This window comes from Cnephaeus nilssonii, assembly GCF_951640355.1.
Source record: "Cnephaeus nilssonii genome assembly, chromosome: 19".
Lineage (NCBI taxonomy): Eukaryota > Metazoa > Chordata > Mammalia > Chiroptera > Vespertilionidae > Cnephaeus > Cnephaeus nilssonii.
Window position 1 is genome coordinate 8,686,907 of NC_137090.1, and position 27,372 is coordinate 8,714,278.

The following is a 27,372-nucleotide window of genomic DNA, read 5'->3' on the forward strand; positions in this document are numbered from 1 at the left end:
CAAAATAAGAGGGAAATAACATTGTTCCTTTCTTATCATTACCAATACTCATTCTGATGCTATTTGAATACTATTAGTAGAAACCTCTCTGTGATTTTTCTTTTAAAATATATATTTTTATTGTTGATAGTATTACATTTATCTCCCATCCCCCTTTACTTCCCTCCTCCCAGTCCCTACCCACCCCCCAGGTCTATCCATGATCTTAAAAGTTGCCTTTTGAAATAAAAAGGGGTGTGTACTCTAGTTTGTTGGTTAGATTTCATTCTAGTTTTATTCTGCCAGACAATACTTCTTCCACAGTTTCTTGTGGAGCTAGGATGCATCTTTGCTCGAAACCCTTAAGTGTTACGGGGCAGCTGTTAAACAGTTGTTATACTTTACCCCCAGGGATGAACATGTTCCAGTGACAAGATAGCTTATTCCCTTATGCTTTTACCATTGTACATTCACCTAGGACAAGTGAGTTTCTTTTCATGTTTCTTAGTGCTCTATTCCATTATTTGACAGAGAGAGAGAGAGAGAGAGAGAGAGAGAGAGAGAGAGAGAGAGAGAGAGAGAGAGAGAGAGAGAGAGAGAGAATATGGAGGAAGCAGAGAAGAAGAAAAGTCCAAATAATATATAGCATGTGGTAAATTTTATATTATTTTGTACATATTTTCCCCCCAGAACCTAAGACACTCTCTTTATTAGAAAAGAGGTTAAGCCATGCTCCGAGTAAAAGAGACTTGTTATAGATGGTAGTTGAAGTCCTTGGCATCCACTGGCTCCATTGTGACCACTGAAGAATCTTAGATTTGTCCAGGTGGTTGCAGCCCGAGAACACCAATTGTTAATGTCATCTGTCACTAGAGAGCAACCAATGGATGTATTGCTGCTGCTTTTTAAAGGGCAGTTTCTCTGACAAAATGTTGTCTTCTTACATGCTCTCATATTTAGTACGAATGTCCATTTTCATAGTTTTGAAAGAGTAATCCATTTCTTCTTGGAGGTGCTAGCTCCTCGCAAATTTCATAAGGAACATTATTCACTTTGTTGATGAGTCCTTTTTTTTCTTTAGCTCCTGTCTCAGCTGCCTGCCCAAACAGACTCTTGTACATATTTTGTTTTAATTAATTAATCTTTTTTTTGTTTTTAGTTTATTGATTTTTTAGAGAGAGAGGGGAAGGGAGAGGGAGAGAGAAATACTGATGTGAGAGCAAACCATTGATTGGCTACCTTCTGCATGCCCCCTACAAGGGATGGAGCTGGCAATTTTTTGCTGCGTGGGATGATGCCCAGCCAACTGAGCCACACTGGTCAGGGCAAAAAGAGCAATAATTTTTTTTTGCAGGGGGTGGGGAGAGAGTAAGAATTTTTTAATACTTAATTTTTATATCATTTCCTTCTCTTCCAAAAATCCTATAGCCTTTGGGTCTGGTTGGCATACCTTAAGTAAAAAATGCTATTTATTGCCAGACCACTGCAGGCAAAGAAGTCAACTAGAGAACTGGCTGATTCTGATGTATCATGAGGAGAAACTCTGCATACTACAGTTCACCTTCAAAATGATCTAGAGAGGTACTGCTCAGTGGTTAGAGTGTCATCCTACAGACCGAAGGGTCTGGGGTTCGATTCCTGGTCAAGGGCGTGTACCTGGGTTGCAGGTTCGAGCCCTGGCCCTTGTCAGGGCATGTGTGGGAGGCAACCAATCAATGTGTCTCTCTCATGTTGATGTTTCTCTCCTTTCTTTCCTCCCTTCTATTCTCTGTAAAAATCAATGAAAAAAAAGTCCTCGGGTAAGGATTAAAATAAATAAATAAGTAATAAAAATAAAATGTTATAGACAAGTTAGGGAGAGGTACGCCAGATTGACTTATTATTTCTTCCCTGCCTGGTCTTAATATCATGAAATTGGTTCAAGTTGCCCAAATAGTTCATTCATTCATTTATTCATTCAATATCTATAATAGCTGGGCCCTCTGAAAGGTTCTGGGGTCACAAATATTATTAAAAACTGGCCCCTGCCTTGAAGATCTTTCTCATCTTTATGGGAAATAAACATGCTAACTGTCATATAACACGACACATACTATGTATACCAAGAACTTCTTAATGCTCTGGATGTAGAAAACAATTCAGTCCTTCCCTTACTCATGATCCTGAGTTTTGTGTTGTGACAATCAGAATATTTTCAGTCAATTTAATTATATTTGGATGACAATTTTTGGATTTTTCTAAGAATCACGTTTTAATATGCTTTAAATTTTTTATTGAATTCTGTTCAAAGAAAGAGTGAATTATTTTACACAAGGGTATTATGAATGAAAATAAAAATTTTTCATCTGGATTTATAATTGAAATGTGTACTAGGTACATACTTTAGTCTTTCCTCTATTATGTGGAGCAACAACTAAAGCCTTAACCTCATTAAATGCATTTTCATTTATTAACTTTCATTTGATAACAGTTATTTTTTAGAATACTATACTACATAGGTTAAATGAGCAATAGAAAAAGTTTATAGTTATAATGGACAGAAATGAAAAACTACTTAATATCTGTGTACTTTTAAAATATATGTATATATTTTTATTGATTTCAGAGAGGAAGTGAGAGGGAGAGAGAAATAGAAACATCAATGATGAGAGAGAATCATTGATTGGCTGCCTCCTGCACGCCTCCTACTGGGAATTGAGCCCACAACCCAGGCATATACTCTTGACCAGAATCAAAGCCAGGACCCTTCAGTCCGCAGGCCGACACTATCCACTGAGCCAAACCAGCTAGGGCACTTCTTTATAGTTTAGAAGGAACTTTCACACATCATGGTTTTCAATCCAAACAACTCAAATAAAAAATTCACCTGGTCCCATATCTGAAGAGCTTAGCCCAACTGAGCAGCTCAAACCTTACCTACTGCTCATGTGTAGTATATTCCTGTTGTTAAAAGTAATAAGTCACCTAGCCGGTTTGGCTCAGTGGCTCAAGTGTTGGCCTGTGGACTGAAGAGTCCCAGGTTCGATTCCAGGATTCCAGTCAAGGGCACATGCCCGGGTTGCAGGCTTGATCCCCAGTAGGGGGCATGCAGGAGGCAGCCCATAAATGATTCTCTCTCATCATTGAAGTTTCTATCTCTTCTTCTCTCTTCCTCTCTGAAATCAATAAAAAATATTTTTTTAAAAAGTAACAAATCTCTTGTTCTAATGGGAAAGCAAAGAATTGCATTGAAATTATTAAGTAAAATTATTTTTATTATTATGGCAATGAATGAGCTATTCGATAGATAAAAAGACAAAGATTAGCCTGGCTGGAGTAGGTTAGTTAGTTGGAGCATCATCCTGTGCACCAAAAGGTTGCCTGTTTGATTCCTAGTTATGGCACATACCTGGGTTGTGGGTTTGATCCCTGATCTCGGGGCGTGTACATAAGGCAGCTGATCGATATCTCTCTCTCTGTTTCTCTGCTTTCCTCTCTGTAAGCATGTCCTCTGGTGAGGATTAAGAAAAAAAAAGACAGATTAATGTCATTAGTAAAATTGAGGGTGATACCTTGGTTCCTTTGCAACTGAAACTGTCTTCATGTTTTTGTTTTTTTAATGTATTTTTATTGATTTCAGAGAGGAAGGAAGAGTGAGGGAGAGATAGAAACATCCGTGATGAGAGAGAATCATGGATCAGCTGCCTCCTACAAGTCCCCCACTGGGGATCGAGCCCACAACCCTGGGCATGTGCCCTTGACTGGAATCAAAGGGATCGAGCCCACAACCCGGGCATGTGCCCTTGACTGGAATCGAACCTGGGACCTTTCAGTTCGCAAGCCGACGCTCTATCCACTGAGCCAAACAGGCTAGGGCTGTCTTCATGTTTTCATGCTAGTGCTCTTTAAGGGCAAATTTAGAAGTCTGTGTTTTAATGAGAACCTAAACCAAACCAAATATTATACTGCTATCTCTTATTTCACCACAATTGAGATACTAATATTTTATCACTTATTGGTCTGATTAATCTTTGATAGTTTTTTCCTAACTTTAAAATAGGTGTTTTAAAAATTACTAGATATCTTTAAATTTTAAAGAAGAGAAAAATGAAAACATAGTGGATTGTATAAATCAATGACCCAAACTTTCATTTTAATTGAAGCTTTATAATTTTACCGGTTAGCAAATATTAAAACTTCTTATTCTTTAGTTCTCAAAATATCATTGTTTTTTCCCCTCCTCACTTTACACATAAAAATGTATATTAGAAAATGAAAATGACCCATAATTTCACTATTCTTGTTCATAATACAAAGAGGCCATTGTGGGAAAAGAGAACAGAAATTAATTTTATAAGGAAAACTGTTCTAGTTCATGTATTTGTATTATATTGGGTCATAGCAACAAACGCTGTAGACTAAATGTCTACAATCCATACATCTCCCATTTTGCTCTTTAGTGCTTCGAGCTTCTAAATCCTATTAACAGCTGTCAAAACCTGGTAAACTATTTAGATGCTTTCACAATTTGTTTAATTGGATAGTTAGAAAATGGCATGCTAGAAAAGCCCACCCCCCTTTCTTTTAGCTTGGCTGAACATCTGTAGCATTAGGGCCTCATTATCTCTGAATTGGCATAGCAAATCAGTGGCATCATTAAAATGCCACATTAAGATGATTAAGCTTCTTTGTTATCCAGTTGACTTTTGCATGTGCTGAGGATTTCATGGTTATGACCCCCAATCCTTGTAAAACACTTAAACAACATCACCCTTTTGTGTCTTCCCTGTCTAACAGCCTTTATTTATTTATTTATTTTGTCCCTTCTCACAATATCTCTGGCAAATATGAGGCTGTTACTCCAAACTTTGTCCTTCTTTCAGTTACATCTCATAGTTCAGAGTGGAAATTCAGAGCCCTCTTTTTACACTGGGAAATTCCTACTTACAACATGCTAAAACACCCAACTTGCCTGTTCTCTTCGCCATCTTTGAGAGGTTCTTCTCTCCAACTGAGCATTTTATGTGCCTGTAAAAACAAACTGAGGCACAGTTGGCTGAGACGGCTATTGCCCCTGAAGGATTTAGATGTTGGATCCTTTCCAAGACCCATTGTTTTTGCAATGTCTCAGGTGAAACCAAAAATGTCTACTCTGGAGTGCAAGCCTTTCATGTGATAACCATCACCCCAGGAAATGAAACCATGTGCATCAGCCCCAGTGAGCCAAGCCTTTGTTCTCTTCAGCCTACAAAATTCTCGGGGGGAGGGGGGGAGGTGTGTGTGTGTGTGTGTGTGTGTGTATGTGTGTGTGTGATCTTCCTAAGAGGCCTCCAGAACATAGACAAAGATGGAAGCATTGTACCCTAGAGTAGCTCCTTTAGAAAGAAGTTAATTTTCTATAGGTTATATTCAATTTAGACATCTTTTGCTCCCCTCTGGGAATGTTTAGCAATTACCTTTATCAGCAATTTGTGGTTTGGTATATCCTTTTCTCCACAAGTTCAATTATAAAAGATTTATTCAGGAAACCTTTAACATTCTTTATTGTGGTATGTAGCATACTTACAAAAAGGCAAATATAAATACATGTATAGTTTAAAGAATAACAAAAAAGCATCCATGAACCCATCACCTGGCTTAAGAAGCAAAATATTGCTAGGGCCTATGAAGATTCTTGATAATCTTTCAAGGGGCAATTTTAGCTGTGTGTCTAAGAAACCTGATACATATAACAAGAGACTGGAATTCACAAAATTAAAATTATTCACATTACAAAAGCTGTATTCACTTTACAAAAGACTTGGGGATACTGTAGGGCAGTTCCTCAAGTATACTCAAGTATTTCTTGCCAGATTTTAAAGATTTTTTGCGTTTAGATGTTGCCAGATAAACACATCTCTGAATGTATAAGGTAAATCTGTGGAACAATATTATTGGTTTTACATATAACATTTTATGAACACATCAACTATACAAGGTGAATCTGTAGAGGTTAATAACATCATGCTAAATATAAAGTAGAATGAAGTATGTATATGAGAAAGCACAGAAATTGGGGGAAAAATTTCTAATTTAGAATATCAAGGAAGACTGGAAGCAAAAGCATTTAAACAGCATCTGGAAGTTTGGATAGAATGTTGATGTGGGGGAAAGACTGGAGAAGAGGCTTGGAAAACTGTGATTAGTCATATTGCTCCTGTGCTTCTCAAACTTTAATGTGCATAAGAATCTTTGAGGATCTTCATAAAATGCTCACTGATTCAGTGGGTCTGGGATGGGGCCTGAGAGTCTGCATTTCTAACAAGCTCTTAGGGGATGCTGGAATTGCTGATCCAAGGACCTCACTTTGTCTAGGAAAAAGGATAATTCAAGGACAGTAGTGAGAAATGGGATGATCAGGGCAAAATGAAATTATTGCAAGTTTCTGAACAAGGGTTTTAGTGCAACAGGATGGTTAATCTGGCTATAGGATATAGTTTTAATAGAGGTTACATAGTCTGTGGGCCAGTTAGGAGGCTAATGCAGTGGTATATTCATGTACTAAGTGTTCTGTATATACTTTATGCAGAATACTGTGTTAAACTCTACAGCAATGGTTCTCAAATTTCACTATGCCTAAGATTTACCCAGAGAGCATGTTTTTAATGCAAATTTCCCAATTAGTAGATATATGGTGAGACTCCAAAAATTTCTATTTTAAAACTACACAACCTCTGGTCTTACATAAACAAGTTAAGCAGTGTTACAGGGGATACTAAGTTAAAAACAAAAACAAAAAAAATTGTGTATCTTCTGACCTCAGACAGTTTCCATGTTCATACAGGAGATGAGGCAAGTTTGTTAGTAACTCAGAAAAAGGATAGATTGTTTTGTAGCTGAAGGAACCAGGGAAAGCATATTGGGGGGAAATTACATACTAGTTTGGCCTTAAAAGATGTGTAGGATTTAGACCTGTGGCAATGTGGGGAAAGATCTTTTAGGCAGTAGAAATAATGACATCAAGAATACTTAGTTGTTTAGTTTGGTTCAAGACGACATCTGAGTAATCAAAATGAATGTTACAGTCCTAGCTGGTTTGGCTCAGTGGATAGAACGTTGGCCTGAGGACTGAAAGGTCTCAAATTTGATTCCAGTCAAGGGCACATGCCCAGGTTGCTGGCTCAATCCCCTGTAGGGAGGCCTGCAGGAGGCAGCCGATCAATGATTCTCATCAGTGATGTTTCTCTCTCCCTCTCCCTTCCTCTCTGAAATCAATAAAAATATATATTTTAAAATATCAATATTACAAAAATAGGTTGTAGCCAGATATTGAAAGGCCCTTTAAAGTCTTTGTTTCTGAGTTTGAATTTTATTTTGTTGACAGTGTAGAATATTGAAAAATTTTGACAGGGCAGTGATATGCCGGAGCTATCATTTAGGAAGCACAATATGGTGGTAGTGCATAGGATGAGCTGGAAAGGAGAGAGAGAGAGAGAGGCAGGGAGAACAATGTGGAGGCCACCACAATAGATCATGGAAAGGGTCTGAGATTTAGGATAATGGGCATGCAGATTGGAAAGAGGGTACAAAAACAGAACCAATGAGTGATTAAATGTGGGGCACAAACAAAAGGAAGGAAAGATGACTGTAAAGATTCTAGCCTGAATAACTGAGAAGATTAGTAGAATGCCTTTGGAAATAGAAGTCTGAAGAAGGGGAGATTATACCTGGAGATATATATTTGGGGATTATTCATATAAAATGCTAGTTAAAGCCTTAAGAGTAGATGAAATTGCCATAGGGGAGAAGGGGTAGAGGAGGGGGGAAAAGAGAGTTAAGGACAGTAGGAGGCAGAGGGAGGAAAAGGAGCTTTAAAGAAGCAATCTGAAAGTCAAGGAAAGAAGATAGCTTCATTGGAGAGGTATAAGTAGAGGAGAACAGGAATAGTGATCTACAGTGTTGGGCTCCAGAATAATTGGGGAGAATAGTACACAAGGCCATTGGATTTAGGAATCAGGAAATTACTGATTTTCAGGGGCACAGATTCAGTGAATTATGCAGGCTGAAGCCAGATTATAGGGAATTTTATACCAGTTTTGAGGCTATAGGAACAGTAAGCATAGATTACTTTTGTAGTGCATCATCTAGAAAATAATTTTGAGAGAGAATGAGTATAGATATGATGAAATGAGAGATTAAACTGAATTGCAAATGGAATGGAAGAGAGGATTTGGCATCTAGAGAGCCTGAGGACATAGAATCTATAGGTCCTGGAGACTGATTTGATGTGAAGATTGAAAGGAAAAGAATTCCAGTTTCAGTGCATGGAGACTGAAAGAAGGAATGCCATTTGTAAATATAAAGAAGCCATACATTAGCCCTACCAGTTTGGCTGAGTGAATAGAGCACTGGCCTGCAGACTGAAGGGTCCCGGGTTCGATTCTGATCAAGGGCACATGCCCAGGTTGTGGGCTCGATCCCCAGTGTGGGGCGTGCAGGAGGCAGCCGATCAATGATTCTCTCTTATCATTGATGTTTCTATCTCTCTTTCCCTTTCCCTTCCTCTTTGAAATCAATAAAAAAAAATATTTTTTAAGAAGCCATACATTAGAAGCAGGTTTGGGTTCAAAGATGACAAGTTTCATTTTAGACATCTACATATATATGTGTGTGTGTGTGTGTGTGTGTGTGTGTGTGTGTGTGTGTGTGTGTGTATACTAGAAGCCCGGTGCACGAAATTCGTGCACGGCATGGGGTTGTCCCTCAGCCCAGCCTGTACCCTCTCCAATCTGGGACTCCTGGAGGGATGTCCGACTGCTGGCTCCCAACTGCTTGCCTGCCTGCCTTCCTGATTGCCCCTAACCGCTTCTGCCTGCCAGCCTGATCACCCCCTAACCACTCCGCTGCCAGCCTGGTTGATGCTTAACTGCTCCCCTGCCAGCCTGTTTGCCCCCAACTTCCCTCCTCTGCCGGCCTGGTCACCCCTAACTGCCCTCTCCTGCAGGGTTGATCACCTCCAACTGCCCTCCCTTGCAAGCCTGGTCCCTCGCAACTGCCCTCCCTTGCAGGCCGGGTGCCTCCCAACTGCCCTCTCCTGCTGGCCATCTTGTGGTGGCCATCTTGTGTCCACATGGGGGCAGGATCTTTGACCACATGGGGGCAGCTATATTGTGTGTTGCAGTGATGATCAATCTGTATATTATTCTTTTATTAGATAGGATAGAGGCCTGGTGCACGGGTGGGGGCCAGCTGGTTTGCCCTGAAGGGTGTCACAGATAAGGGTGGGGGTTCCCTTGGGGTGTGGGGCGGCCTGAGCGAGGGGCCTGTGGTGGTTTGCAGGCTGGCCACACCCCCTGGCAACCCAAAGGGAGGCCCTGGTATCTGGAATTTATTTTCCTTCTACAATTGAAACTTTGTAGCCTGGAGCAGAGCCAAGCCTGGGGCTCCAGCAGCCATTTCTGTGGCAGTTAATTCACCTTCTACAATTGAAACTTTGTTGCCTTAAGCGGGTGGGCCCGGCCAGGGTGTGCGGAAAGCTTTGCTTCCCCTGTTGCCACCGGCAACCCTGGCCTGCTCTCTCAAGCTCCATTCTGCTGCCATTTGTTTGAATTTGTTTACCTTCTATAATTGAAACTTTGTAGCTTGAGTGGAGGCTTAGGCCTGCAACGGCTATGGAAAGCTTGGCTTCCTCTGTTACCTGGGAAACCTTGCTCTCTGTGGCTGTAGCCATCTTGGATTGGGGTTAATTTGCATACCCGCCCTGATTGGCTGGTGGGCGTGGCTTGGTTGGTGGGCGTGGTTTATGTAGTGGAGTGATGGTTAATTTGCATATTACCATTTTATAGAGAGGATATCCTATATAATAAAAGGGTAATATGCAAATAGACCGAACAGCAGGACAACCAAACAACCAATCAAAGCATAATATGCTAATGATATGCTAAGGCTGCTCAACTGTTTGCTATGATGTGCACTGACCACCAGGGTGCAGATGCCCCAACTGGTAGGTTAGCTTGCTGCTGGGGTCTGGCTGATCGGGACTGAGTGAGATGGGCCGGACACGCCCTGGAGCCCTCCCGTGGTCCTTCCCCAGCCGGATTGTGCACCGGTGGGGTCCCTCAGCCTGCCCTGCAACCTCTCGAAATCTGGGACCCTCGGGGGATGTCAGAGAGCTGATTTCAGCCAGATCCTGCAGACCACACCCCTTGGGAGGGCGCCAGATTCAGGGCTCATGGCTGACTAGTGCTGCTGTGGCAGCGCAAGCCTCTCCCAATCAGAACTGATTGGGCACGAGCCCGAGGTAGGCACAGTGAGGCTGGGATGAGCGGGAGCGGCAGGTAGGAGCTGCAGGCAGCATTGGACTGCGGGTTTCGGCCTGATCCCTGCAGGCCACCTAGAGGGACCCAACCTGTGCATGAATTTGTGCACTGGGCCTCTAGTATATATATATATATATATATATATATATATATATATATATATATATATAATATGCTAAGTGTCCAACCATCTGGTCGCTATGACGTGCACTGACCACCAGAGGGCAGATGCTCAACATAGGAGCTGCCGTGATGCGCACTGGCCATTTATAGAGAAATGGCACTGCAGACCTGGTGCCCACAAAACACTCAGCTTCCCCGAAGTGGGACACAGGCCCCGCCACCACCCTGGAGTGGCAGCCCACAAAATTGCAGCCGACTCTGTCGAGACCCCATGGTGCAAAATGCGGCCCACAGCCCAGCCCAGCTCGAAAACGTCACTGTGGGCACTGGATAATGATGTCACGTAGCAGCGCCCAGCTTCCTCTCCCTAGCAACTAGCCTCCTTGGAGTTTCTACAGCCCAGGAACACGACTTGCTTTATAGCCAGGTGCAAACATTTTACACTTTAACCAGATGTCTGTGAAGTGTTTTCCCGTGCCTCATCTCATTTGATCCTCACAGAAGTCCTGGAGAAGGTAGATAGGAGACTTGGTGGAATCCTATTTTCTTTTAATTAGGCAGAAAACAGAGATTTAGAAAACTTAGAAACTTGACCCGACTGAAAAGAAGTAAGAAATGGTGGACCTTGAAAATGACTTCAGGTTTTCTCACTGCACAGAATATAGTCAAACACTGCTACAGTTAAATATTTTACCCTTTGTTCTCCCTGTGTGATCTACAATAATAATCTGCTTTGTGTTGATATTTACTGCTGTGTTGCTGACAATTACCTGAAGGAAAGATGGGGTGCTTCACTGGGCTGGAAAAAGTTTAGCTAGTAAATCAGAAAGCAGGTCGAATTAAGCAAGTTTATTCTATATATATAAAAGGCTAAGTTGACTTGCGCATTCACAATACATATAAAGCTCTCACTGGCACCAATCGTAAGCATGTGTTTCCATCTGTCATTGTCGATCGTGAATTTGGTTGACACTTCTATTATAGAAAAAGGGTGAATAGCGATATTAAAATATTTCTTCTAATTTCCTTTCAATGTGCACAAATTTGTGCCCCGGGCCACTAGTGTATTAATATTTTCAAGAGCTAATAAGTAGAATGCCCTCTTTTTCTCTGTTCCAATAAATCTACCCAGGGGATGGAATCTCTTCCTTAGAGCAGGCTAGTGTCTCTCTGATAGTTTTGATGAACTATATTTGGAGGCTGGATGCTAAGCCCAATAATCTCTCAGGAATCCCAGCTGTATCTTAGATACTAATATATTCTAATATTTGACTCTGTTTACTTTCACATGGTAGACCATAATGAATTGTTGATCCCCTATAACCATACAGAGAAGCTATCCAGATTTTTAATCTAAAACTGGTAAGACCCTAGCCTGGCCAGTGTGGCTCAATTGGTTGGAGCATTGTCCTGTTCGCTGAAAGGTCACAGGTTCATTTCCTGCTCAGGGCACATACCAGGGTTCCATCCCTGGTTTAAGTGCATATGGGAGGCAACCAATCCATGTTTCTCACATCGATGTTTCTCTCTCTCTCCCTTCCCCTCTCTAAATAAATAAATAAATAACTGGTAAGACCTTAAAGGCAAACCAACATCTATACTGAGAACTCTTTTGGTCCAGTAAGTCCAAGAAACTTCTCTAATGCCTGTCCATTTTCCCTTAGGGTCCTTATTCTCAAATACTGTCTTCCTTGTTCTACAGCTAAGTCCCAAAGGACAAGCATTGAGATTTTATCTTAAGCCTTGTCAGTGTATTATTGAGTTTTAAGTCAAGTTCATTGAAACCAAAATCCTGAGGGAAGGAGCAACTAATTCTCTTACGTTTTGTATTTTTAGAAAGACCCAACATGTTGATCTTGTTTTTAATTGTCACTGACCACGGAATGGCTAGTCTGTTCATATTAACATTTATAACCCAAATTAAAAGGATTATTTTCTGCTGGCTCTTTTCTATCTGCTATTTTTTGTTTTCTGTAGCTGAAGTTTTCCGTTGAGGTTCTTTTTAACGCCTACATGCAAACTGAAGAGCACTCAAGCTTTGGTGGGATATCACCCACAGCTGGAGTGATGGAGGAAGGGAGGAGAGTACACACCTCAGGTGCATCCTTCTCTTAAAAAAAAAACCACTTAAGCAAACAAATTCCATCTGAAAGCAGGCAAGACCTGTCTAGAGAAAGAAAGGAATGAACCTCTTTCCATCTAGGAAATGGATATCAATTCATATATAACCCAGATGCATGGGATGAGCAAATTTGAAAGATGTTGGCCCTGTCCTGCAGTCCTACATCTCTTTTAATCGAAGAGTGAGAGGTTGTGAACCATGAACCGTGGTGAGAAGTGGTGGAACAGTGTTGCAGCAATGGCTCCTCTGTTGGTGGTTAGGCCCTGTCTTGCTCTATTAAGCAAACACAGTTAATATAGATGAAAGGTAAGCTTGATAGAAGTGAAAATTGAAACTTGGTTGAAGGTAGTAAGCCAGGCACAGCTGCAGTTTACTTCCTCCTATGTGGCAACAGGAGCTGCACTCACTGGTGTTTTTGAAGGGATGTAGTTTTTTAAAATATCTTTTCTTCAGAGTGTTTTGGTTTTTAACATCTACACCATTGATGGGAGAGTGTGGAGTATGGAATATGTCAGTAATGAGCTACTTAGACTTGATGTGCCTAGTGTGTGAGGTCAAATCCAAGTTCAGCATTCTAATCCTGTTAACTGGCCTTGTAATCTTAAACAAATCACCAAGAACATCTCTGTTCCCAGATTTTCTTATCTGAAAAACAAGGAATTTAAATAATCTCCAAATTCCCTTCCAGCCTTAAAGTTCCATTGATTTATGATTCCTCATGAGGAAGTATAACTTCCAGTTTCTAAGTACAAATATTTTAAAAAGTAAGCATTTATGCAGCATGTTTTAGATATGAAAAATCCCTTACAAATGTTTATTATTATCACATCAGGCAAATATTTAGGTTTGGTTAGTGTCAGTACATAGTTTTGCCTTGTTCATTTCTTATGTTCTTATGTTGCAACTCTTTTAAAGATAGTACCTGGTCAGCCAACTTACTTAGACCAGACCCTCTTCCCTATCCAGTCCTACAATTCTTGGATCTTGAGTTTAGTTGGTATGGGTCCCTTTCCCCTTGCTTAGGTTGAGCTCCATTTAGTTATGTCAATGAAAGTGACTCCTCAGAAGGTTATGTTAAAGAATTACTTCTCCTTTTATCTTTCTCAACAGTATTTCACTGGTACTGCCAGCTTCCTCTACTTTCAATGTTGTCTCTTTATCAGTTCCAAGATAGATAAGACTCATTTTAGCAGTTCATCTACATGGAAAAGGAAGAGGCAAAGCATGGCTTAAAATTAGAAAAGCTGTAGTAACTATTCAACTTTCAATCTTAGTGGTTTAAAATGGATGCATTGGAAGAATTAAAACAGTGTTTTCTTCTTGAAACCAAAGAGCATATCATTTTGGCTTTTAACTGAAGCCACCAAAAAAGGTACTAGATCTGAAAACTTTTCTTCTCCCCAGTACTAAAGAAGAGTTGCTCAAAATGATTTTTTCATAGTTGCTTGAGAAGTCATAGCTAAATCTATTATATCCTATTTTCTGAATGGCCTAAAATGGTCTGTCGTGTGTGTGTGTGTGTGTGTGTGTGTGTGTGTGTGTGTGTGTGTGTGTTTTCCCTGACTATGGTTCTGAATTCCAATGATGAGTGATCATCTTAATGGTGTTTCCTTGTTTTGTATATGTACAATTTTATGTTAGCTTCATTTGGTATTTGTCAGTTGTGGGTCTGCTCTCTGAGCTGCTTTGATAGATCCAAATGCAATCATTGTTTATTTCTTGCATTTTCCTCCCTGCAGACGATTCAACGAAAGTGAAAGATGAATATAGTGAAAGGGATGAGAATGTTTTGAAGCCAGAGCCCATGGGAAATGCAGAAGAGCCTGAAATTCCTTACAGCTATTCCAGAGAGTATAATGAATTTGAAAACATTAAGTTGGAGAGACATGTTGTCTCATATGATAGTGGCAGGCCGACCAGTGGCAAGATGAACTGTGATGTGTGTGGATTATCCTGCATTAGCTTCAATGTCTTAATGGTTCATAAGCGGAGCCATACTGGTAAATAGTCTCTCCTTTATCCATTCTTCTGAAAACTGTCCTAATGCAACCATGTGAGAAATGAATGTGGGACAACTTTTGATTACTTTCATTGATTTTTGCTATAATTCTGATGTATGTCTCTCTCTCTGCATTTCCATTTACCCAGTAATTTTTATTTCTGCTTCACAATGCATTTGGCAAATATTGCAAATGCTATGAATAACAGAATGAGTGTAGAGAGCATTTTCTTCATTTAATAAGTAGGAATTGAATTGTATGGTATACTTTTTAAGCATCTTTCTTATATTTTTGCATAACTTTTATGGAAAGCAGATCTCATATATTGGGTTCAAATTTGGTAGATGAAAGGATATAGTTTTTATTACCAGTTTTAAAAAATTTATCTTCAAACAATAGTCTATAGAAATATATACAAATATAACAGATCCATTGAGCCCAATAGAGTCTATCTGTTATGAATACTTTTAAAAGAAGTATTTCTCTCCCTTAGTAGCTAGTCTGTGGCTCTTTTTTCAAATTGAGATTATATTTTTAAAGGAATGCTAAGTAATGTAAAAATTTACATCTAGAAAGCTCTTCTAGAGCTACTCTTATTTTTGTTTTTTTTGTTCTGATTCAAGACAAGGTGATAACTAAAATAGCCTTGCAAGGTGAGTGCTTTTTCTCTTCTGGAGGGAAGTTTTCATAAGGAAGTCTTATGTTCGCCTGGAAATACAGCTCCAAGCTGACCCCAATAAAAACAGACTGTCTAAAAAGTGAGCTTTTGCCATAAGCATCTAATCTGTGCATAGGCTTCACCATTTGCCAATGATCAGAAATCTCCTTTTTGTCCTTTTTAAAGGTGAACGCCCATTCCAGTGTAATCAGTGTGGGGCATCTTTTACTCAGAAAGGTAACCTCCTCCGCCACATTAAACTGCACACAGGGGAAAAACCTTTTAAGTGTCACCTCTGCAACTACGCATGCCAGAGAAGAGATGCACTCACAGGTCATCTTAGAACACATTCTGGTAAGTGAGAGCAAGGAGCATTCCATACCTAATAAATGTTTCTCAGTGCCCATTGCAGAAACTAGAAAGAGTTAAGTATGGAGATTTTCATCTGTCATTACTGTTGAAGGGTTACAACAGCAGAGACCTTTAGGGCTAATTACACTTCCATTAAGGCATTAATTGCTCTCCGTCTGGCTCAATGGGGATGATCATCTCCTTACCATCCTTGCTCCCCTAGAGAACAACACAGACAGGAAGAGCCTGCCCTATAAAAATGCCTTTTTAACTTTTTTTTTTTTTTTGCCAAAAAAATTAGAGCCATCAGTATTTTCTTATGGTGAACTTTATTAAAATACTATTTTCCTTGAAAACACACACACACTTTTCATTCAAAGTCTGGACAAGCCAATGTTGTATAGTTTGTAAATTATGTAAAACTGTATACTGGGTATAAATCATTAGTAGGTGGTTACTTTCGGCTACTCTGGGCTAAACTTGAAGTTTTTTGGCCAGTCTTGGCTAAATTTCTTTTTAATTGAAATATAATTGACATAATATATCATTGTATTAGTTTTAAGTGTACATGGGCTAAATTTCTTAAACTCAGCTTTCTTCTTTATCAGCCTAATTATTTTTAATCTCTAAAAGAGGAGCAGCAATAAGAATTCATTAAAAACAATGTTCTATCTTGTTTTTTCACTTCTTATTTTAACCAAGCAAGATGATAAATTTGTTTTCAACATTTAGACTTTCCCTCCTAGAAAAATAAAACTGACCTTATTTTTCAATTTTGGGACCTCATGTTCTTGATGTTATCTGACAACATTTTAATTTGAAGAAGAAAAAAAAAAGGTTTGTTTTTATGTCAATCCACACACTGCTTTGACTAAAACTCAGCCCCAAATCCTCAAATGATCACAATTCAGAGACCAAGGAATAATCAAATCAGCCCCAACAAAATCCACCGTGAGACATCATAAGTAGCAAAAGAAGGGTTTTGTTTACAGCTTAGTGTCCAAAGAAATGAATTAAGGCTGAGTTTGGTTCAAAAAATTAGAATAGTTCTCTTCTGTTGCTTTTTTTCAACTAAGATCTAACAGTAGTAGTTATTTTAAAGACAGATTTTAGAAGACACCAATTTATGCAGAAACTTAACATTTTTAGCCCTAGCAAACTGACATTTATTTTAATTTGGGATTCCATACGGATCTTTTAGTGCTTTAAGTCCCAAAGGCTCTGTTTTAAACAGAGCAAGAGGATTATAAAATAAAAATCTCAGTTTCTAAAACTGACAAATTTATAGGGTACATTTTATCAACAAATCAGAAAGGCCAGCTCTGCACAGAGTTGAAGTTATTTTTTATATATTTTAAGCAATAAAGCATTTGGAAGAGTTGGGATGATAAATGGCCTGAATTGTATGGATGAACTTTTGAGGAAACCTTTATTTCATCTTAGAAATTAAGATGAAGTCATTTTTGCAATCCATCCTTATTTCTGTTATTCAAAATTATCCTTAGTTCATTGCTCAGTTTTTATCAGTTTAGCAAACTTTATATCCACTTGGCAAGGATGAGCTAAATTTATCCAAATATGTCAACGCTCTAAGGCCATCAATTTCTAGCTGAATGGCTAACTCCCACAACACAGAGCATTTTTTACTTACAACCAGATGGACATCACAAAATAAATGATCCCTTCTATTTCTCTCTTAAACCACACTAACCTCCTTGAATAAAAAGGCCCCATATTATTCTCTAAAGAAGCAAGACTGGATCTGGAGCCAAACCACTATGTTCAATGATAATCATTAAATCCAAATCCTTTTATTTGTGAAAGGAGACTGTCCTTTCAAAGAATACATCATAATTCATCATAGACCATAACCAAACTTCAGTTTATTTAATTTAAAAGTAATGCAGTTGCAGAAGTATCCAAATTCTCTGGCTGCCCTCAGAAGTCTCATTCCTAGTGAGCAGTTTTCATAGAACTCCGATACACCATTTGTTCTGTAACCCTGAGGGTCACTGAGTGCCCCTGTGCTCTCCTTATAGTTGAGAAACCCTATAAATGTGAGTTTTGCGGAAGGAGTTACAAGCAGAGAAGTTCCCTCGAGGAGCACAAAGAGCGCTGCCGTACATTTCTTCAGAGCAGTGACCTTGGTGAAACCGGTGAGTTCATGCAACACTCATTCTACACAGCATCTACTGTTCTGGGTGTGGGATACAATAGTAAATAAAAAGACAAAAAAAAAAAAAAATCCTGCACTTATGGAGCTTATATTTTCATGGGGAAAGACAGAACATAAACAAAGTAAATAAGTAATGTATACAGTGTATTAGGAGGTGGTAAGTAGTATCAAGAAAAATGATGGGTTGGGGGAAGACAAAGAGGGTAAAGAGGATCAAATATATGGTGATGGAAGGAGACTAGGCTTAGGATGGTGAGTACACAATAGAGCATACAGATGTTTCATTATAAAGTTGTACACCCGAAATTTATAGAATGTTATTAACCAATGTTAACAGATTTAATAAGAAATAAAAGAAAAAATGGGGACTGAGGGAAGTCAGCGAAGGCTTCAACCAGGAGACATTTAACAAACTTAAAGAGATGCGGACAGAGTCCTGCCCTGCTGATAACTAGGAAATAGCAAGTGCAAAGGCCCTGGGGCTTGAGTTTGAAGAAGTATAAATAGTCCTGTGTAGTTGGAGTAATAGGACAGAAGGCCAGAGAGGAAATGGGAAACCAGATCTTATCAGACCTTGTAGGCCATTGTAAAAACTTCAGCTTTTACTCTAAGTGAAATAGGAAATCTTTAGAGGGTTTTGAACAGAGGTGACATGATTGGGCTTCTCCTTTGAAAATAATCACTCTCCTTGCTATTGAGAATAGATTGTATTTGGGGCAAGATTGGCATTTGGAGAGTCTGGTTAGGAGGCCATTGCAATCATTCAAGAAAGAGAAAATTGTGTCTTGGTTTGTGGTAGGAGCAGTGAGAAGTGTTCTAATTTTATATATATTTAAAGGTAGCACCAACAGGATTTCCTAACAGATTGATGTGGGATGTGATGAAGAATGCAGTTGCCATGAACTGAAATAGCAAATTTCTTGAGGGTAGAACAGCCTGAAGGGTGACTAGGACAGAGTTGATTAAAACTGCAAGGATTTTCTTTGCACAAGGCTCCAACATCAAATACTTCTCTAGTTATATTTTATTCAGTGTTTTGAATTATATGCCCCGTGATGATTGGTTGAAACACTAAATTCTTTCCATGTATAAATTGTGCTTTTATTTTATTTTCATTCTTCAGTCGAAACAGCCTGAAACTTTTTTGCGTTGCATCTCTGCAGCTGTCCTTTGTCCTATCCCACTGACCATCATCCTGGTTCTGTAACTTGGGTTGTCTGGCACTTTATTTGGTCACTTGAAGTACTTGCTTAGGTACAAATCCTCATGAGATTTGGTGTTTGACAGTAGTAGTTGCAGTTGAATAGTTTAAACATACTAAAGCAAAAAGATTACAAAAAGATGATAGAAATAATGTGAAACTCAGGGAAAATGGAGTGGAAATCATGAGTTTAACTGTACCTGTTTTGAGTGAGAGGAAACTTTTGTTATAGATAAAGCCTATTTTACGGTGTTAGGAGCTGGCCAACTGAATTCTGTTGGTTTACACTGCTTCTGCTTTTTATCCTGATGGCATCTTTGGCTTTATCAAGGAGTTGGATTTCCTCTTTATTTCTAAAGAGAAATATTTACTCTCTTTAAAAGAAACCCCTCCAAAACGTGGGTTTTGACATCTTAAGCAACATTCTTAAGGTTAGTCAGGCAAAACCTAGGCATCTTCACTTGTAGTTCTATATTTCATACTATAGACAAAGCTCTTACTGGGAGAAATCCCCAACTTATGAAAATCTATCATATTCCAAATAAAGCATAGTATTTAAAGCTAGAAAATTAAAGAGAACATCTAATCCTACGTCTTCATTTTAGAGGTAAGGAAATAGAGATTTATCAAAAGTTCAGTGACTGACTTAAAAATCACTAGAACTGTCATTGTTTTAATGATTAGCTGTATATATATTTTTTAATTTATGGAAGAGCCCTAGCTGAGCAGCTCAGTTGGTTAGCGTGTCATTCAATAAACCAAGGTTTCAGGTTCAATCCCTGGTCAGGGCACATACAAGAAACAACCAATGACTGCATAAATAAGTGGAACAACAAATGAATATTTCTTTCTCCCCTTCCTCTCTTGCTCTAAAAACAATAAATAAAACATTTTTTAAACTTACGGAAGAGATAATTAACATACCATAAAATTCATATTTTAAGTGCACAATTTAGTAGTTTTTAATATATTCACAAAATTATACAACCATCACCACTAATTCCATAACATTTTCATCATCCTCAAAAGAAACTCTGTCTCAGCCCTGGCTGGTTTGGCTCAGTGGATAGAGCGTTGGCCTGTGGACTAAAGGGTCCCGGGTTCGATTGTGGTCAAAAGCACATGTACGGGTTGCAGGCTTGATCCCAGTGTGGGGCATGCAGGAGGCAGCCAATCAATGATCCTCTCTTATCATTGATGTTTCTGTCTCTCCCTCTCCCTTCCTCACTGAAATCAATAAAAATATATATTTTTTAAAAAAAACAAAACCCTGTCCATATTAGCAATCATTCCCCTTCTCCCCTCTCTCCAGCCCCTGGAAACCACTAATCTGTGTTCTATGGACTTGTTTATTCTGAACATTTCACATAAATGCAATCATACAATATTTGACCTTTGATGTCTGGCTTCTTTCCCTGAGCATGTTTTCAGGGTTCATCCATGTTTAGCATGTGTCAGCATTTCATTCCTTTTTATGGCTGAACTAGAGGCCCAGTGCACAAAAAATTGTGCACTTGTGGGGGTCCCTCAGCTCGGCCTGTGCCCTCTCGCAGTCCAGGAGCCCTCTGGGGATGTCCACCTGCTGGCTTAGGCCCACTCTCCACGAGGAGTGGGCCTAAGCCATTAGTCAGACATCCTTAGCGCTGCCACGAGGCAGGAGAGGCTCCCACCACCACCGCTGCGCTGGCCAGCCATGAGCCAGCTTCTGGCTGAGCGGTGTTCCCCCTGTGGAAGTGCACTGACTACCAGGGGGCAGCTCCTGCATTGAGTGTCTGCTCCCTGGTGGTCAGTGCATGTCATAGCGACCGATCATTCCGCTATTGCATATTACCCTTTTATTATATAGGATTATTATATAGGATAGTATTCCATTCTATGGATTTAGCATGTTTTATTTATCCATTCATCAGTTAATAGATGTTTAGTTTTTTCCTACATTTTTTACTTTTGGAAAATATGGCTATATTTTTAGGTTATATATTACTAGAAGCCTGATGCACGAAGATTTGTGCCAGAATGGGCCTTCCTTTCCCTGGCTGCCGGCACCGCCTTCGCTCTGGCTGGAGCCACCTTTCTGCCTTCCCATGCTTCCCAGAGGCCCTTCCCCAGCCACTTGGCACCTGCATAAGCAAATTAACCCGCCATCTTTGTTGGGTTAATTTGCATGCTCACTCCTGACTGGCTGGTGGGCGTCGCGAAGGTTCAGTCAATTAGCATGTTACTCTTTTATTGGGTAGATCTGATTAGCAAAAGACATATAGTAACACACATACATATGTATATATATGTGTCTTGATTCTCCGGAATAGGGGAAAAATCAGTACCCTACCCTCTATGAACAATAAGCTCAAAATTATTGATTTTGAAATTAGGTTACCACCTTACTTCCCATCCATAATCTTTTTTAGGAATTTCAAATTAGGAATTATCAAGAGAAGTATTTTAGTTATCTTTAGTGGTAGAAGGTGATTCAGGAAATGCTGAAATACAGAGGTTAATTTGCATTTCATAGGGTGGTTTGATGGATGCGTGCAGCATACTTTAAGTCTCAGCAAAAAAAATAAAGGGTTAACTAAGTCAGCAAGTTTTGATTTAAATAAAACAAATACGTTGTAATGGTGATTTCAGGTTACAGAGTGTATAAAGCCACAGTTTAATCAAGTATAATAAATACTTCATGTCAGTCAATATATTATTCTCTCTTCTATTTCAAATAGTTCCCATGATTTTTCCTGAAGTCCAAAATGTAAAGAATATTTAATCCAACACAAGCCAATACTTTAATGATTGCCACTGCTTTCTATATGGTTTCCTTCTTAAAATTTGGGAATCCCAGTCTAGACATAGTGTTCCATTCTGAGCTTGATGATAAGAGTATCACCAATGGTATACCTTACCCCTTCATTCCTAGCTTTTAAAGTGATGATGCTCCATAGCTACTGTGGATGCAGCACTTATTCATCAAGTGCTTGTTGTAAGTTGAAGTGCCTAGTGTGAGAGCCAAGCCTTGGCACCAGCCTGCCCCATCAGGAAGTAGACCCTTATGGAAGCAGAGCAGATAAAAAGGCTTGGGGCTGGAGTCTAGTCTGCAAAAGAACGCCGCGTTGAGCAACAGGACTTCTGACCTTACTCATCATTTTCTCTTATTCAGGTAGCATTTGTTGTATTCTCTGTGTGTCAGGCTCTGTGTCAGAGCTGTTTGTAAAGAAAATCCAACAAGGGAATGGGCACTTGATTTATTGACATAATACAGAGGTCTAATAGAGATATGTGTGATATTGTTAGTTCAGTCCACATTTCTTCACCAGATGTCACAAGTGACATGATCAAGTTATTCCAGTTCTGCTGTCTTAATGCAGTATATATAAAAGAAGAGTGAACAGGGAAGCCCACAGATTTCATTTTCTCATTAGTTTGATCCTTATTCCAGATAGGGACTAACAGTTTATATAGAGATTCATTTAGCCTCATTTCATACAAATTATGCATTCTTGGACCAGGACATATTTTTGTATGACAAGTTTTAGCAATTAAAAGATTTTTTAAAGTAATTGGATACTTATATTTATTTTAGAATCTAGTAGTCAAAACCTTTTATCTTCATTTTCATTGTTTCAATTGTGCTAATAGAAGCATGAGAGTTTCTGAATAAACTTATCAAGTAACAGACCAAAGAAAAAGTTTAAAATTTTTTAAAAGTCTATTTTCCCAACTGATTATTTTGCTTAAAAATTGATACTATCGCCTAGCTGGATGTTCATGAGCATCCACCTATGAACCAGGAGATCATGGTTTGATTCTGGTCAGGACACATGCCCAGGTTGCAGGCCCGATCCCCAGTGGGGGGCATGCAGGAGGCAGCCAAAGATTCTCATCATTAATGTATCTCTCTCTGTCCTTTCATCTCTGAATCAATAAAAATATTTTTTTAAAAATTGATACTATCTGCCCTAACCGGTTTGGCTCAGTGGATAGAGCGGCCTGCAGACTCCAGGGTCCCAGGTTCGATTCCCGTCAAGGGCATGTACCTTGGTTGCGGGCACATCCCAAGTGGGGAGTGTGCAGGATGCAGCTGATCAATGTTTCTCTCTCATCGATGTTTCTAACTCTCTATCCCTCTCCCTTCCTCTCTGTGAAAAGTCAATAAAATATATATATTTTTAAAATTGATACTATCTTACAGGTAATATTCATTCTACTTGCTAAAAACGGCAGTAATTTTATGTAACATTTTTGTTAGAACCTGCCTTGGACTTTGATAGCAATCTCTTGTTAGACAATTCTGATGGCACAATAGCACCCCTTTGTTCCACTCTCCATAGCTACCGACACCATAGAGGAGGCAGGAAGCATGCCTCTTACTTGAGCTCTGTTTAACACTTCAAGATTTAATGAAGGGTTTTGAACAAAAACAAAAGTACAACAGGTTACATACTTAAATCTGCAATCACTTTCAGAGAGAAATGGCATTATGGGAACAGTTAACAAAAACCAGACAAACTATTTCAGACTTGCACAGAAATAAAAGTAGTAATCTATTCTGTAATTAAGACTTCATATTCATTTCATTATTTTTTCAGCATGTCTTTAAAATCATTTTTCTAATGAAAATTTGTGTATTTACTATATACTAGACAAGTGACATGAAGGGGAATTGATCCAGAATTACAGTCCTACTCCTGTGCTCTCTCATGAACCAAGTGTGCAAGTAGTTCCTTGCCACAATCCCATATCCCCACACCCACCCCTTGCAACATTAAACTGCCAAACACCACCCAGGAACGGATTTCCTATTTCATCATTTAAGCCCATTATCTTGTTCCCTTACTATCTTGCCAAACTGGTTTCCCTCCACTTACATTTCTGAGACATGATGCAGCAAGATAACAAGTCTAGACTGTTTGTATAAATAGACAGTTGGGTCCTAAAGTTGAAGCAGAGGACCAAAAGCCAATAGTCTCCTTTTTCTTCCTTTTTTGTGTATTATCTAAACTCTTTGTAATCCACAAAAGATTGTCTAAGTCCAAAGCATTTCTTTGTGTTTTAAAGAGCACTCATTTAGTGGTATTGCACAGCAGCTGGCCAAGAATTGCAAGGCAAAGACTAGCAGTTTGGGAAAGAAAATGAGAGTGCAGCATATTCAATTGAAAGTTTAGCCTTTGCCTAACTTGCTAATTAGAAAGTAGTTAACTCAATAAAGATTAACTTACTCTTTAGAGTGTATTCACACATACAATGAGAGTTGGACTCATGGAGTTGATATTTTGAGTGAGGGTGTGGGTGGATGAAGCCCTCTGGTTTAGTTTCAGAGGATTTCTTTCAATCTAACCAGAATTATGGAAACGGGAAAGTCTCCACCTATGCCTCAAATTATCTGTCTATCCATAACCTCCAGAATTTTGTGTTTTAAATGTGAGTCATTTGGTCACTGATTTATAGGGTAAGATTTATCTAGAAATAACTGTCAAGACAAGCTTGGTGAGTAACCAGGGATAAAAAGGTGATATTATCTCGGAGGGTTGCCATTTAGTGACATGCCCTAATTACATTATTTAGGTCAATGTATCCCCGCTTTGGCATCCTCCCAAATATATAGAGGATATTGAGTATGTGTCCTCAGACAACTGCTGTGGTAATTGATAGTGACTTTGGTAAAATGTAGACAGCGGCTATTGAGAGATAAGAGAGAAAACTAGACTGGCAGCAGAATGCTTGGGGAAGGTCCTGGGACTAAACGCCATACCTCTGGGTAATGACAGGGCCATTAGAGTAGTGACTGAAGAGACTACTAAGAATAGTGGCAAAATGGGGATAAAGTTAAAAATTCCCAAAGTACTGTTCTTCATTCTAATTTCACTTTAAATATTTTTTTATATAATAAATACAGGGTGTGGGGGAAGCCTTACCTGGATTTAATCCTCTCAAAGGTGCTCAAACCAGAATGAATGTTCCCAGTCAAAGCACAAACTTTGCCTCTCTGATGCTTCTGAGAAAAAGCCTCCTTCTAACAGCCTCAGGAACTTATTTCAAATCCCAGGCCTTTGTCTTTCATCTCTCTGCTCTGGGGATCTGGGTACTACCACATCTGGTGGTGGTTTGTGTGAAAGGAAATAATATATATATAATAGTTTCCTGTTTGGTCATTTAAACTTATTCCTGTGCTGGACAGAATTTGATACACTTCACTCAATAGCAGTGTCCTGTCACTGAAGTGCCAGTTGTTTACAATAGCTGTCAGTCAAAGTTGCAATACTTCACCACTAGCCCCAAAGCTGCAAGCCTCTTACTCTGACCTTACTGTTTTCATTACACAAATAGTATTGTTAATAGCTTAAACTGGAGGGTGGGATTTATTTCTTTAGAACATAGAATTATTTTTTATAAGAAACTCACAAAGTATAGTAAGTATGACCATTATTATCATCTTCTTAATAATTTCTGGAGCCAGATTTCATTTTATTTCTGATTTTTTAAAATCCTGAGTTTATAACTTATTGTGTAATGATTGGTGTAGTGTTTTTTTTAAAAAATCAAAAACATGCCAATAAAAAAATGAAAAAATATTTAATACTTTGACTTCTCTTTTTCTAATTTGGCTTTCATTCTTTTGCCCTGACCATACTTGATAGTCTTGCCCTGGAAGTCTTTCTCTGTCTCATTTACTGCATAGGGGGCCAGTGTTCTCTCTGGGCATGTCCATTTGTGGCACTGAGAGATCATAGAATTGGTGACATTATTTCCATATATTAAAAACTCTTCACACAACAAACTCTTCACCTTCAGAACAAGCACTGACAATTCCTAAGTCTATGTATATAATTGGGGGTGGCAGAGCGGGGGAGATGGATCTATTCTGCAATCATCACTTGCTTTTTACTCTCATCATGTAACTAAAACCAATTCCTTTTTCCTTAAAGACATTAGAAATGTATGGATCCTTCATTTTAATTAGGACCTCCTGAAATGCTTATAATGAAACAGAGAGAAATGTTTGTAGTATCACAATATGTTTGCTTAGGGCAGGAGTGAGCAAACTGTGACCCTCAGACCAAATGTAGCCAGCAGCCCGATTGTGTAGAGGTTTTTACATTTTTAAAGGGTGGTGGGTTGAGTTTAAAAAACCACAGAGACTATGGAACACAGACAATATGTGTCCCATTAAAGTTTAAAATATTTACTATCTGGCCCTTTACAAAAAAAGTTTGCTGGTGTCTAGCTTGGGTTAGCATCATGTGTTAAAGTTTAAAGCCCTGTATTTAGAGCAGCTTGTATCTCTGAACTTTAAGCATGAACTCTTATAGGGGACTGCTTGCTGTATAAGGGTAAATTATACTTATTTATTCCCACTAACTGTTTAATTGATTAGATATTCTTCTAGTGGTTCTCAATTCTGGCTGCATTTTAAAATAATTTGGAGACCTTTACAAATCTGTTGCCTAGGCCCTTACACCAGAGATCCTGATTTAATTGATCTGAAAGTGGGGCTTGGGCATAGGTGTGTCTTACATGCTCTTAACCAGTGGCACATCTGGGAACCACAGGCCTACACCACTGGAAGGTCTGTTTGTGGATTAACAATTAGATCACTTTCTTAGGCAATTTTTATTCACATTTTTCATTAGAAATGTAATAAAGACGCATTATACAAATTGCTCTTTAATTTCAAGACAGAAGTGTTGCTCAGGGAAATTTTAACTGAGACCATTTTTTAATGTGAAGAACATATGAAACAGATAATGCAGAGCCCAGAGAAATAGAATTTTAAAAGATAGGAACTGAAAGAAGCATGCTGAGGGGGAAAAAAGAAAGAAAGAAAAAAACCACTCAGAATTTCAATACACAAATCACTGAGTAGATTTCTTGCTGTCTGGGTAAGAGTATCTATTTTCAAAAGTGCTATTAACATAAACAGAGCAGTAAATCTGGGGCACCATACTTTTTTTTTTCCAAAGTTGTTAAGAAGAATTATATCAGTCTGCAGGTGTCACACGCAGTTACTCAGAATCAGAAAGAAGGCTGATCGGAGGTTAGAAGATCTCTCTATCTTTTTGCAACCAACCACGTCCATTCTGTTTATTTAATACTTCCTCTTGCTAATGAAGGTACTGTTTGGGGATGGGTTGGGCTTTTCCATCTCAGCATAAGGACTGCAAGATTTGAATGTGCCCTGTTGCTGTCTTCCCTGACCACAGCAGGTCCCCCAGGCAAGAATCTGAGCAGTAATGACCGGTAACAAAAGATTATGTACCAGATATCTGACATTTTTTCTTCCAGTTTATTTGTTCTTCTTCCCCATTTACCAACTTTTTCCCCTCTTCTTTTTACATTTTCCCAAACCAGCAAGTGCGGAGGCAAGACACATCAAAGCAGAGATGGGAAGTGAAAGAGCGCTGGTTCTGGACAGATTAGCAAGCAATGTGGCAAAACGAAAAAGCTCAATGCCTCAGAAATTCATTGGTAAGAATACAGCCCTTTTTCCTGCTGC

General features: G+C 39.0%; 1 protein-coding gene across 1 annotated transcript in view; it reads left to right on the forward strand.

The window, feature by feature from the left end:
* IKZF3 (IKAROS family zinc finger 3) overlaps nucleotides 1-27,372 on the forward strand; it is a gene marked incomplete at both ends in the record, with an annotated part of 76,911 nt that overhangs the window by 38,448 nt on the left and 11,091 nt on the right. The window contains 4 exon segments of the mRNA XM_079798999.1: nucleotides 14,241-14,501; nucleotides 15,346-15,513; nucleotides 17,550-17,666; nucleotides 27,228-27,344. Coding sequence (XP_079655125.1) covers nucleotides 14,241-14,501; nucleotides 15,346-15,513; nucleotides 17,550-17,666; nucleotides 27,228-27,344 — 663 coding nt within the window.